At 28.2% G+C, this 12,955-nt stretch overlaps 1 protein-coding gene across 1 annotated transcript; it reads right to left on the bottom strand.

Moving 5' to 3' along the window:
• Positions 1-2,577: 2,577 nt before the first annotated feature.
• Positions 2,578-10,414, bottom strand: LOC114174972 (probable aldehyde dehydrogenase). Its single transcript, XM_028059707.1, has 16 exons — positions 10,169-10,414; positions 9,222-9,301; positions 8,682-8,785; positions 8,227-8,294; positions 7,868-7,925; positions 7,610-7,723; positions 7,266-7,349; positions 6,381-6,485; positions 5,944-6,057; positions 5,636-5,767; positions 5,460-5,549; positions 5,222-5,311; positions 3,596-3,805; positions 3,370-3,480; positions 3,018-3,097; positions 2,578-2,932 (listed from the first exon to the last, which is right to left on the bottom strand). The coding sequence occupies exons 1-16, from the start codon at positions 10,249-10,251 to the stop codon at positions 2,794-2,796; spliced, it is 1,662 nt and encodes a 553-aa protein (XP_027915508.1). The 5' UTR covers positions 10,252-10,414; the 3' UTR covers positions 2,578-2,793.
• Positions 10,415-12,955: the final 2,541 nt, after the last annotated feature.

Raw genomic sequence — 12,955 nt, forward strand, 5'->3', positions numbered from 1 at the left:
ATAATGGATATCCGCACAAATATGTGTACAAGTACGAGACAAATATTTATCCAGCGAATAGAGTACAAGAAAATTATTACTCGTACCCTACCTGCCCCGTTAATATCTCTAGATAATAGATAATAATAATAATAATTATTATTATTATTATTATTATTATTATAATTATTTTGGCGATGGTTATAATAAAAAAATGTTATTAGAAAATGATATTAGTGATGGTGATAATTATTGCGATCACCATAATCATGGCAATAACTTAATAATACTCAATAAAAATAAATTAATATGATAATTGAGATATTTTAAAGATTTTATTTATTTTAACTAATAGTAGATTAGCAGTAGTATGATAAATTCATAATTCAAGTCATGTGTTAATTGAAATCTCATATTTATAGTAATGAATTAAGTTTGGAAGGAAAAAAACCCACTTAGAGAATAAATCTATAATAATACCGATTTTACCCTTTTAAATATAATGACTGTTACTTTTACAAACTTTTTATAAAATCAGAATAGGGGATTCCCCTTTTTGTGTCCACTTTTCAAAATACCGATTTTACCCTTTTAAATATAATGACTGTTACTTTTACAAACTTTTTATAAAATCAGAATATATAAAGGAGATTCCCCTTTTTGTGTCCACTTTTCAAAATACCGATTTTACCCTTTTAAATATAATGACTGTTACTTTTACAAACTTTTTATAAAATCAGATGTTTCTATTTCTTCTCTTTTTCTTTATTTATCAATGGTTATTCTTTTATTTGTTCTGATATATTTCACTTTATTTTTAATAAATATAATTTTAATATATATATATATATATATATATATATTATCTTAATATTATCACCTATTAATATAATATCACGCATATTTAAAAAATATATACACACAGACGCGATGTCGCATGTGTTACGCTAGTAAAACATAATGTGTGTTTGATTTGTATAAAATGAAGCAAAATATTTAGAAACTTTTTCGGTCAAACCAAAAAAAGTAAAAAGTATTTAAAATTTTGACATAGTAAGAAACAACATTTATATGTGTTACATTTTGAGTACAACAAAATAAATTAGTATGACTATTTTGTTTACGTTTAACTAATAGTAAATTAGCAGTAATATGATAAATTCATCATTCAGTCATGTGTGAATTGAAATTTCATATTTACAACTATTTGTAACTATTTTTTGTTTGTGTTTGTCACTTTCCCTTCTCCGTTGCGATTTTTGTAGTTGGTGTGAATGAATGTCAGTGAAAATTATTTATGTTGCCTCGTGTCATGAAATGAACAACACTTCTTAAGTATTCCGAAAATTGGGTGTTAATGTTTTTAGGTATTAAATTTATGATATTATAATTGACACTATTATTTTAAACATAGATATATTTGATTAATTTATCTATTTAAATATATATTATTTAGATTGTTTCGTAAGGTTTAGTGTTATCATTATGTTATACAAGACTGATGAAAACTATAAAAAGAAGACAAAGAAAAAAACATTTCCATTTTTATGTTAACCTTGATCCTAACAAGATGTTAATTCAGTTCAGAAATTGCTTAAGATTTCACACAACTTCTTTTAAAATATATTGTGTTACACCCTCTAACATAAATGGTAATGTACTATTGTACACAAAATGATATATTAATATATTAATTATGATCACCAAACTCTTTTATGTCAACTGTTGAGGCAAATAGATCTGTTGCATTGTCTTCCCTATTTAACTTTGCAATTTTGAAGTCACCAAATGAACAGACTCTCGTTTCGAATAATATATTCACAAAATATATTTCCCACTCCATTATTCTAACACAAAAAATGGAACTTATTTTTCTATTAAAGAAAATATAGCTAGTTTAAAAATGGATATTTTTAGACTTCTCCCTTAGCATTCTCACTAGTTTATCCTCTCTTTTGATCTATAAGTTTGCCGTTGTACATTATTTGCAATTTTTCATCTCATTGCACTATACCGTTCAAAGTGAAACACACTCTGACCCATACATAGAAATATCATTATAACTATTTAAAATTATTCATAATAAAGTATTGTGTAAAAAATAATTTAACTTTAAAATCAAACTCTTCCGTTTTTTTTCAATCGTTTTGAAAAAAAAAGAAAAAAATGTTTAAAAACTCACAAAAAATAATATATTTGTCAATGTACAGTGATATATTGACATTCATAAAATAAAAACACTTACTTAACAATTCAAAATAATAATATTTAATTAAATTTATTTTACTTTTTAATTTAAATTTTCAATTCACATTATTATATTACAGACCATAATTTATTCATATATCTCTTTTTTTATATTTAACCTACTAATATAAATTGTTATTGTATTGTAATACAATATTTTATAGGAAAAACTAATGAAAAAAATATCTTTCAGTGACATCTTTTTAGTCAGAGCGTCCATGCTATTACACCCACGCTTGGCAGAAACTTAAAATTTAGATTGTGCAAAAGAAATACCTATCCAAGCCTTTAAATTGCTTAGACGTTCATGATTTATTCTAGTCTGTTTGGCAGCAATAAAAGTTCCTTCCATTTTATCATGTCAAAACCTCAACCACATTATATTAATAATTAAAAAAGCCTAATCAAAACTCGATTTCCATAAACTTATTTAAAAATCCAAAAATGTAGCGAGGGTCACACGGCATAACCTACCCATTTACAATCCTAATCTCAATGTTTCTGTCAGAAATAGGATCCTTAGTCTTGCATTCTTCCTTTTATTATTCCTATCATAGGAATCTGTTTTCAAGTGGATGGAGGAATTTCCCAATTCTTTGGCACCGGCCCAATATCATAGATAACTTCTCTGTGACAAGACCATACAAGTTTTATGGCCTCTGGTGTACCAATTCCTGCACCTCTTGCATCACCGGCGGGTCCAAACCTGTAATGAAATTATTATTTTCAGCACAACACCATTAGTTATTTTTTCACAAGTACGATAATTTAAAAAAAAAAAATCAATTTACCAGTGATTCTGTGGTGCTCCGGTAGTCCTTGCTCTTAAACCAGCATAAGTAGTACCGTTTACCGAATTACCAATAACTTCCTGCAATTCATGACAACGTTTCAGAAAATTTCATATTACATTTGTTAATGTGCTCTCCAAACAAGTTATCTAAACTTTGGAGTTGAACTCCAATTACAACAAAATTTTGCAGGCAATTTGACCTATTACAGAATATACTTTTACGTATGTGCAGTATAGATGTATAGTCCAATAGCCAAACCTCTAATTTTGTCTCATAAATCAAATATGAAAACGCGAGGACTAAATGATTTTTGACTAAATCATTTGAAAATAACTGATCAAAATCTTACCTGCAAAAATAAAACATCGTTTGAAACTACAGCAGCTGTTAAATGGTTATGCATTCTTTCCAAAGCATCCAATACAACTGATAGTTCACTATTTTTGTAATCAGTAATAACCTGAAAAAATATAAAAAGAAATTATTTCCGTAGCAATAGAATAGACTAATATATCTTTTCTTCAAACATGCATCTGCAAACTTTATTTTCATATATTTAGTCTCTCTTTCCATACCTGAAAGGGTCCAAATATTTCTTTTGTCACAAGCTCAAAATTCTTATCCTTCATAATTTCTTCAAGAGGAACATAAACAGCTGTTGGTTTAATCGCACCATAAATAGACGGAATTGAATGATCCTCCAAAGGTCGACCTCCGAAAAGCAGCTTTGATCCTGGTATCTCAAGCAATTTATTGACATGTTCAAGCATTGAATCAGTAGTAACCTGCATATATAAGAAGATAAATATCATCAAGAACTCCCAATCAAGTAAATTAAACAGCAAATAAATATTACAGTATCCTATTTGGATGCCCAGATAGATAGCTTCCAACAAATTTTCTTTTTGAATATACAAAGGTTAGACCTTCATTAGTAATGTCAAATTAATGTACTAAAAGACGGGTCTAAATGGCTATAAGGGCAAATCAACGGCATAGCTGGCAACATGTGGTAGTTAACCTGCAAGCAAACCCTTCTGTTTTACTCCCACTCACCTCAAGTCTCTCCCTTCTTTAATCATTACAGAAAAGCATGGATAGCTTGCATTTTGTAAATGTTAAGTAATGGGATTAAAGGATGACAATTGAAACTACTACATTGCACATTGCACATATAATACATTCATATAATTAAATAATTAAATTTTAAATTTTAAATTTTAAATGTATTACAAAGTGGTTGATCTTTCATCTACTTCAAGAGAAAATTTCCAACAATTAAGTATAAATACTTTTATTTGTGTCATGTATTGGCATCCAGTACATACTTTTGGTACTTCACCTACTTGTTGTATATGAGAAATATGAGACATAGAATGCATGTATGTATAATATAGAACATGGAAATATTATCTCTTCATGAAATCAAAAAGAAAACTGTCCGTTGTCTGGATGATTTCGTGAAATGAATGAAGTTTATAGTATTCTTATAATGGAAATACGAAGCATTTATGGTGCCAGTGACTTATAACTTTTATTTTTAGTAATTTTCAAGAAGCCAGTTCTTGATTTAAATATTCAAAATTAAAATTAAATATCTATTTATTATGTTTTATATATATGTAGATATTTATCCTCCCCGATGTATCCTATATAATTTTAGAATAATTGAAGTGTTGTACCAGATGCATACTATATTTTTTGTGTTTTTAATTTGGACTGAAATGTTCGAACAGTAAACCTATAACCGGTTCGGTTTGTCTTTCAAACGGGACATTGCATTCAACTTGCTTTACTCGGCTCCAGGGAGAATCACTTTTTAAATTCTAACATTTGAAGTAAAAGAATTTAGTGAATGGAGTGGGAATCCAACACCAGTTCTATACAACGTAAATGAATTTATAACCACCAAGCTAATTTGATCGGAAAGTGTATGACAATTTATTTATATACTAAATTTTCTCCACAAAATTTATATTTTTAATAAATATCCGTTCATGTATTTTAAGCAATGGCCTACTGGTTCACAGTAAGTATTGACTTGGTACCTTTACCGAGCCGATGATAAGTCCAGTTTTGATAACATTACATATACTGTGTATCATAGATTGTCACAAACTTCAAGCAGATCGCATAAAAACCTTAAATGTGAAATCCTGGTTCAATTACTAAAACAAAAATGACAGACATGTAATACTTACTGTGAGGACTGGGCCGATTGTCAAGTCTGTCAGCTTTCTTCTTTCTGCAAGATCTTTCAACTTTGATAGCAACGAAGTTTTAGACCAGTTCTGAACCAGAGAGATAGAGACCGTGAAGTTAGTAAAGACACAATACATCAGTGCATTTTACAAAATACTAAGCCGATGTCCATTTCACGGTAGTTCTTAGGGATATTTAAATATGAACAAAACTCTCAAGATAGCCAATGTGACAAACCTCATGCATAAATAATAATGACTGAGCCGAGCATTTCTGACCACTGCATGCATATGCATCTTGATCACATACCCACGCAATGTAATCTTCCTAAACCAAGAAACCATAGAGAAACTATTATAAAACTGAAAATTGAATTAGTGCCTTTATGATATCCAAAAAAAATAGCAAGAAACCTGATGGACATCAGGACCCAGTATTTTCCAGTCAAATCCAGCATCTTCCAATTTAACACGGCCCTTCAAATCAACAGCCAACTTCTCAGCCACTCTTGAACTTCCAGTAAAAAGGGTCATTCGAGGATTTGCCTGTAAATTTAATACTACTTCATGATCCAATATTACGAAAGGAAGATCTAACCATGTACAAATATCATCCAACAAAATTATAAACAGAGATCAATCTAAGTTAACATGGAGATCAATGAAATAGAATCATAAATATAATCCTCTACAAAATCAAAAGCATTCGATGAATAAACAACCTCCATCAACAGCTTGTTCATTGTCTTCCCATCTGAATTTATGAAGTCAACATCTTCCACAGGTAAGCCACAGGAATGAAGCAGGCGCAACATTTGTTCCATGACAATGCTCACCTATAACAATAGTCAATAATACCCAGTATTATAAGCACAAAGATATAAATATTGAAAGCATATAAAAATTAACATTTCAGAAATCAAACAGTTTGAAAGGGCCAAGACAAGAATGTGAAAAAGCAATAAATCCAATGGTTTCTTTAGGCATGAACCCCTCCCCAACACACAAGTTCACACATCTAAATAACATCGCATCACAACTATTTTCATGATAACTGATTGCCATTGATATTTCATGCATCCTTAAGCTAGCCCTGTATGAATTTTGAATTAGATGTAATGTCATAAAGTATCCAAAAATCATTTCCAAAAGAACTCACCTTGCTATCAACTTTAAGGACTGGTTTGTTGCCCATATAAAGTGCACCCATCAATTGAAGAACAGGAATCTCCAAGGGAAAATTAAAAGGAGTAATAATTGCCACCTACAGAACACACATCCAGATTTAAGATTACAACAAGAGTGAAAGGTAAATGTTTTTGGTGTGTGAAAATAAAAATCTAATCGGGCACTCATGAAAAAACTCAAACTTCTTCACGTTGCATCACTAATCTAAGCAAAATTCAATTCAACATCAGAAAGCATCTCATTATTTTTAATGTCTTTTCATGAGTAGGAGTCAAGTCACATCTATAAAACATAAACTTTTTTTGTAGAAAACAAAAAGCTACCTTTGATAAAAAATAGCAATCAGAGCATAAAAGACTTAAAGTTTTCTAGTAGGTAAAAATACCTGAATTCAGGGTTTTGCTTTATTATCATATGTAACTTATTGAAATTCCATGCAATGTTAATTTTTTCCATTTTGGGATAAAAGACCAAAAGAACCAAATGGAAATCAGCCACTCCTGCCAAGGTCATCGATGTACATGGGCTTATGCAACTGAATTGACATATTAACAGTTACACCATAATCGACCTTTTAAATAATAACTTGAAGTCACAGAATTATTACATTTTGCTAGGTTTTATATTGGAACAATTGCTTTTATTTTTCATTTCTTCCATCCCTTAGAGCACACTTAACCAATTACTCATAGACTGACTAGTGTGACCAAAAGGTGACTGATAATTTAGATACACCAAACAAAACACTGTTTATGATAGAACGATAGACTAATTTTTTGCCTTTAGTACATAGTATGATAGCATATCACACATATAAACTATAATCATGACAGAATAAACAAAACATAATCCTTACAGGACCATATGGCCAACGAAAACCATGACTTTGCTGCCCAAGATGATTTCCAGGTACGGCAAAAGACCTCGCTAGGAAACGAACCTGTCAAGATTGTATTGAAATGAAACAAAAAAGAAGAAATCATTACAGGAATTGTGAGGTTATGTGTCAGTGTCTCTGCACATGTGCATACATCAGTGTTATATTTTTTCATTAATGAATGAGGAATCTAGGCATCAACAGAAGATATGAAATTGATCAATATCCACCAGTCAATGGGTAATTTAGATTCGTCCATCATTCCACACAAAAAATTGCATACTTTCACTTATTTAGCACTAGCATGTCTTATTTTGATATACCTGATCCCCGCAAAAGTTCTCTAGAAACTTTTGTGTCACGTACACTTCCCCAAAAGCCTGCTGGTAGCTCTTTGGAGAAACTCTTTGGATTAACCTTGTAAAAAAATCTGAAACCTGAAGGTCATGTAGTATAAATTAATCACAGCATTCAACTAAAGAAGAAAAAGTTGACGTTGAATACTACAGGTAACAATACATAACCAAGTACCATTAAAAGAATAATGATAAAGTTAAAAAAATATTTCTTTAGTTTGAAACCTTAGGAAGTGATAGCATGTGAGCTGCCTTGGTAGATATATCTCCATACATGAGATATCTGCAAAAGGTTTATAGCATAAACCAAATTAAATTTCATAAAGATAGTCAAAATAAGAACATAAGAATTGATATCATGCACTAATGCATAAAATACTTGCAACTAAAATGCCCAAGTTAGTTGCTTTTTTGGAGTGAAAATGAAAGCTGTGACATAAAGGTCTAGGATGAGGATCCCATCATTTTTTTTTTCACTTTTGATCAAGACAAACATAAATCCAACAAATAAAACATATATTTTCATATGTTTATATTTCTACAAAGAAAATGAAGAAGAAATACAAAGGAATCTCTGCACCTACCGCTCTGGTGCCTTAAAAGGATTGTGTACACCATGCTTGGGACAGCTGGACAAGCTTTCCACAAAGGGCTGATACGTCCAACAAAAGGAAAAATTTAGTCAATATCTCAGTCACAAAGTACTGTTGAATTCCAATCAAGTACAAACTCAAATATAGCCTTCAAATAGAAATTTATTTATTTTAAGTTTTCACAAGGTGACAGCCCTGCCTCACAAACAGAGATTCAAGGTTTGAACTTGAACCTCCTATTCAAAAAAATAGGTGTGGAGGATGGTGATTAATAAACGCCCTAAATTTCTTAGTTTGATGGATGAGTAAGTAATAAAAAGAATACAGCCTTCAACATATAAAGCAGAATTCCCATTAAGCAGAAGCTCTTTATTTGTGCAATAAATGGAACATATTTCAAAATAAATATTAGTTAACAAGGCAAATAATATATTACAGGGATGCACCTGAATGCCTGTTTCGTCAACTTCAGCAATTTTAATAAATGAGTCTCCATTTAGGGGATCTACAATTGTATTCCACTTTGAAGCTCCAACCCATTTACCTTGCACTGAAAGTGGAGATAATACACTCATAGTGATAGCCAACAAATCAAAGCACAAGTTTGATAAAAGAAATTAATGTATTGGTAAATATGTGGAACAGAAATGTATGACAGCACTCGGTAACATTCAAATATTTATACATAGAAGAATTATGGGAAAAACATTCAGGAATCCTTTCGCTTCCATCGCATATCAAATTCTTTGATGAACATGATATTTAACAGATTGCTTTTGGATTTGAAAGATACTTGATAAGCAGGTTTGACACCTTGCAGACGGAATCATGAAAAATGTAGATGGAAAAGGATTTAACCACAGATTATGATGGTAAACCCTTTTCAAATCTTGGATCACCAAATTTATCACAAAATACTATGACATTAATAAGAGTACTAATGCCTATCTGCAAAGAACAAAAACATCAAACGTTAGGATGCATACCCAGGTTCAAAACTTCAGCAGGCTTGGAACCTGATATCTCTTCTGCTTCTACAGTTGCAAATTGCAATGAATGAACACATCTACAACATAATGTAAAAAAAAAAAAAAGAATTCAGAGTTCAGAAAACACAAAAAGACTTGAGTTAAAATCTAATGAAATAAAGTAATAAACAGATAGTGTAAGATTGCGTAAAACAAAATATGACGAAAAAAATGGAATTCCAATTAAAGCTAATACTCTATCTTTGAATTTTTAATTTTAAGAAGTGAATCAGATGGAATTACAGAATGACTTTGACAGCATTTCTATGAGTTATTTTAACTAAACAATATAAAATAATACAATGCTCCAGATGCTCTTGACCTGAATTCCAAAAAAATGATCTAACCCAGTCAGTTTGAATAGATATAGCAGACCAAGATGGAGTGATTATGTTACAAATAAATCAATGAATCCGTTTTCTAATTTTAGCCTTGCTAATTTCTGGACAGCACTCAGCTTAGGAAGTGACAAACTAAATGCCTTCTTCCTAAATCCTTAGTTACTCGTATAATTTTTATATACAGAACTAACATTTTAAAATGTTCTGTAACAAAAGATATCCTCGTATATGTCGCTGTTTGTAAGCAGAAAACGACTTAACCATAAACGTACAAGGTTTTTTCTCTCTTCTGTTGAGAGAAACTTAAATGCATGTGAGAATACGAATTTCTAACATGTTTAACGAGAGAAACCAAGTCTATCGTCGAAAGAATAAATTTTCCAATAAGCACATTTCAACGTTTCACATGCAACAAGCGGTGATTTCATCCAAATCACAGAACAGGCTGAGTATCGAACCGATTAAGGATTGAAGTGGTTAAAACTCAGAAACTAAACGAGGATCCGCAATTGAACAAACTGGGATCCATGGCGAGTCAATTCCAGGGGAAATAGAAGGAGATACCTAGGGAAACTGAATGCCGCAAAGCCGTTGTGGATGCGTGAAGTCGAAACCCTAGTTCCTCTACTAACCAAAAGCTTCAACATTTTGATCGATGAGTATTTTCCTACAACGCTTACTGGTCTGTTTAGTTTGCAAAGTTGGTGTGATGCTATCTTCTATATATGCGTGCAAGAATGCGGAAAAAGAACTAGCAAGAAAACCCCACGTGTTGAACACGCACAGGTGAGTACACGTGGAGATCTCATCGGCCCAGTAACAGATTTGAAAAGACTCCGGATTTCCCTTTTATTTCCTAAAATAACTTATTTTCTGAATTTCTATTTTTTTTTCATAAATACTTTTTTTTAGTTGAATTTTCTTCTCTCGGAAGAACAGAATAAATAATTCTGGTCAAACATCTAATATGACAATATTTATAAGATAGATTAAGTTAAATATGATTTTGATTTCTTAAATTTTAGTAAAAATTATAATTAGTTTATTTTAAAAATTTTGAATTAATTTGGTCTTTTTAGTTTTAAAAATTCATGAATTTAGTCTTTTAATTAAATTTTGTTAAATTTAGTTGACATTCCAAACATTTTTATCAATTAACATCAAAGTAAAAATGTGCTAAATTGTATAAATAACTTAAATATTATTATAAAACATATATAAAATATCAAATAAATTTAACAAAATTTAAAATTGAAATGAATAAATCTATGTATTTCTAAAATTTAAAGACTAAAATAAATTTAAATTTTAAATATCGACTAATTTTAATTTTTACTATAAAATAAGAATAAAAACATATTTAATTTAAAAAATATAATAAGACAAAATTTGTTAATTTATAACAACTTATATATATTTTATGTTCTTGCTTTTGTTTTTAGTTATATTCTTTAAAATATTTAAACTTTTATTTTACTTATATCTCTCATATGTGACAAAGGAACTCATCCTTGGTTCAATGAGAAATCTAAACGTATATAAAACCCGATTTTTTCAATTCTTATAGAAACCAAATGGATATGATCTCATATATATCGCTCCGTGCCAATACTATATCATTTTCGTTTACATTGCTAAAAGTAATCATATTTTATTAGATAACCTAACTAATAAATATTATCCATCTTATTTTCATCTCAAATTGTTTATTATATATATATATATATATATATATATATATATATATATATATATATATTCTCATATTACAATCTTTATAATATTTTTTGTTACGTAATTATGTTTAAATGATGTATTATCAATTTCAGTGAATAAAATAGATTTTAAAACTCATATTTGATTTTTTTTCTCTTGTTAATGTTTTTATTTATTATTTATCTCTTTTCACGTAAAAAAAATTGACTTCCAATTTCAAATGTCTAATCCCCTCGATCTTTAATTTAGTCGATAATACAAAAAACTATATTTTTTATTCTCTTTGATCATTAATTTTTGTTTTATTTAAAGAACTTTCATTCTACTCAAACATTATCATTTTTGATATATTTTTCATTTTATCATACTCAATTATACGCTTTTGCTCCTTTGTTTAAATTTATTTGGTGTATCAAATCGTTTGACAATTTTTAATTTTTTAAATATTTTTATTTGTTGTTTATATTTATTATATAAAATATTATTTTGATAATTTTATATAATTATTTTATTTTTTAATTCACTCTTATATCATATGTGTAATTTTTCTATTACTATTTTATAAAGATATTTTATTTACTATAATATAATAATTTAATATATTTAAAGTTAATGTCATAAATTTTATTTATATCATTCAACATAAAAAGAAGTTAAAAAAATGAAACATTCATGTTTATATTTAAATTATTATTAGTTTAATTTTTTCCTCAATGTGATTTTGTTCAATACAATATTGTGTATAAAAAAAGAAATCAATAAATAAATATTTAAAATATTTTTAAACTTAAATGATTTTTTTATAAATTTTTAAAAATACTTTTTAATTTTACCAACTTTGTTTATAAACAAAGTTGGTAAAATTAAAAAGTATTTTTATTATCATTAAAATTTATTTATAAATAATTGCTAGATATTTTATATAATTAATTCACTCTCATGTAATTGTTATTCGATATTTTATTTGAAATTTATATTATTATAATTTATTTCTAAATATGAAAATATAAAAAATATATTATATTTTTTATTTGATTTTTATATTTTATAAAAAATAATTAATCGATATTAAAAAAAACAAAATAGATATGGAAAAAGTCAGAAATATACGTTTTATCTAATAAAAACGTGGATAAAACAAAAATCTTATACCCATTACATATTAAATTGTATTTTTTTCTTTAAAAATAGGCACGAGATCATTATAATCGTTTATGTTCCAAGTTGTCATCTTTAGTAACGATAGAAGACTATAATATAAATTACTCGTTTGACTAAATATATTATATATTTAATTATTGTTTAATGTTGTTATATTCCTTTTTTTCTTCTCTTTCGTGTAAACATGTATTTTATATTATATCGCGATATATTTTTCATTTAAGTTATATATCAAAATATAAAAACAATATATATATTAAATGTTAACCCAATAAAAAATAAAAATGGTTGAGATACAAATTAATGAGAAGTATTAAATTTTACGATCGGGGCTTCTATTAGACTTTTGGTGTTAAATTTATCTAATTAAATTAATTTTAAAAAATTGTAAAAAATATAATAAAATATATATAATTATGTGAATTTTATAAATCATAGTTAACAAAGCAAAACTTTGAAAAATATCATTGAAGA

This window comes from Vigna unguiculata, chromosome 3, assembly GCF_004118075.2.
Source record: "Vigna unguiculata cultivar IT97K-499-35 chromosome 3, ASM411807v1, whole genome shotgun sequence".
NCBI classification, from domain to species: Eukaryota; Viridiplantae; Streptophyta; class Magnoliopsida; order Fabales; family Fabaceae; genus Vigna; species Vigna unguiculata.

Coding starts and splice junctions, on each gene's coding strand:
- LOC114174972 (XM_028059707.1), bottom strand. CDS start 10,251: ATGTTGAAGCTTTTGGTTAGTAGAGGAACTAGGGTTTCGACTTCACGC. Junction 6,058..6,380: donor TCCTTAAAGTTGATAGCAAG/GTGAGTTCTTTT, acceptor CTATTGTTATAG/GTGAGCATTGTCATGGAACA. Junction 5,768..5,943: donor TGAACAAGCTGTTGATGGAG/GTTGTTTATTCA, acceptor TTAAATTTACAG/GCAAATCCTCGAATGACCCT.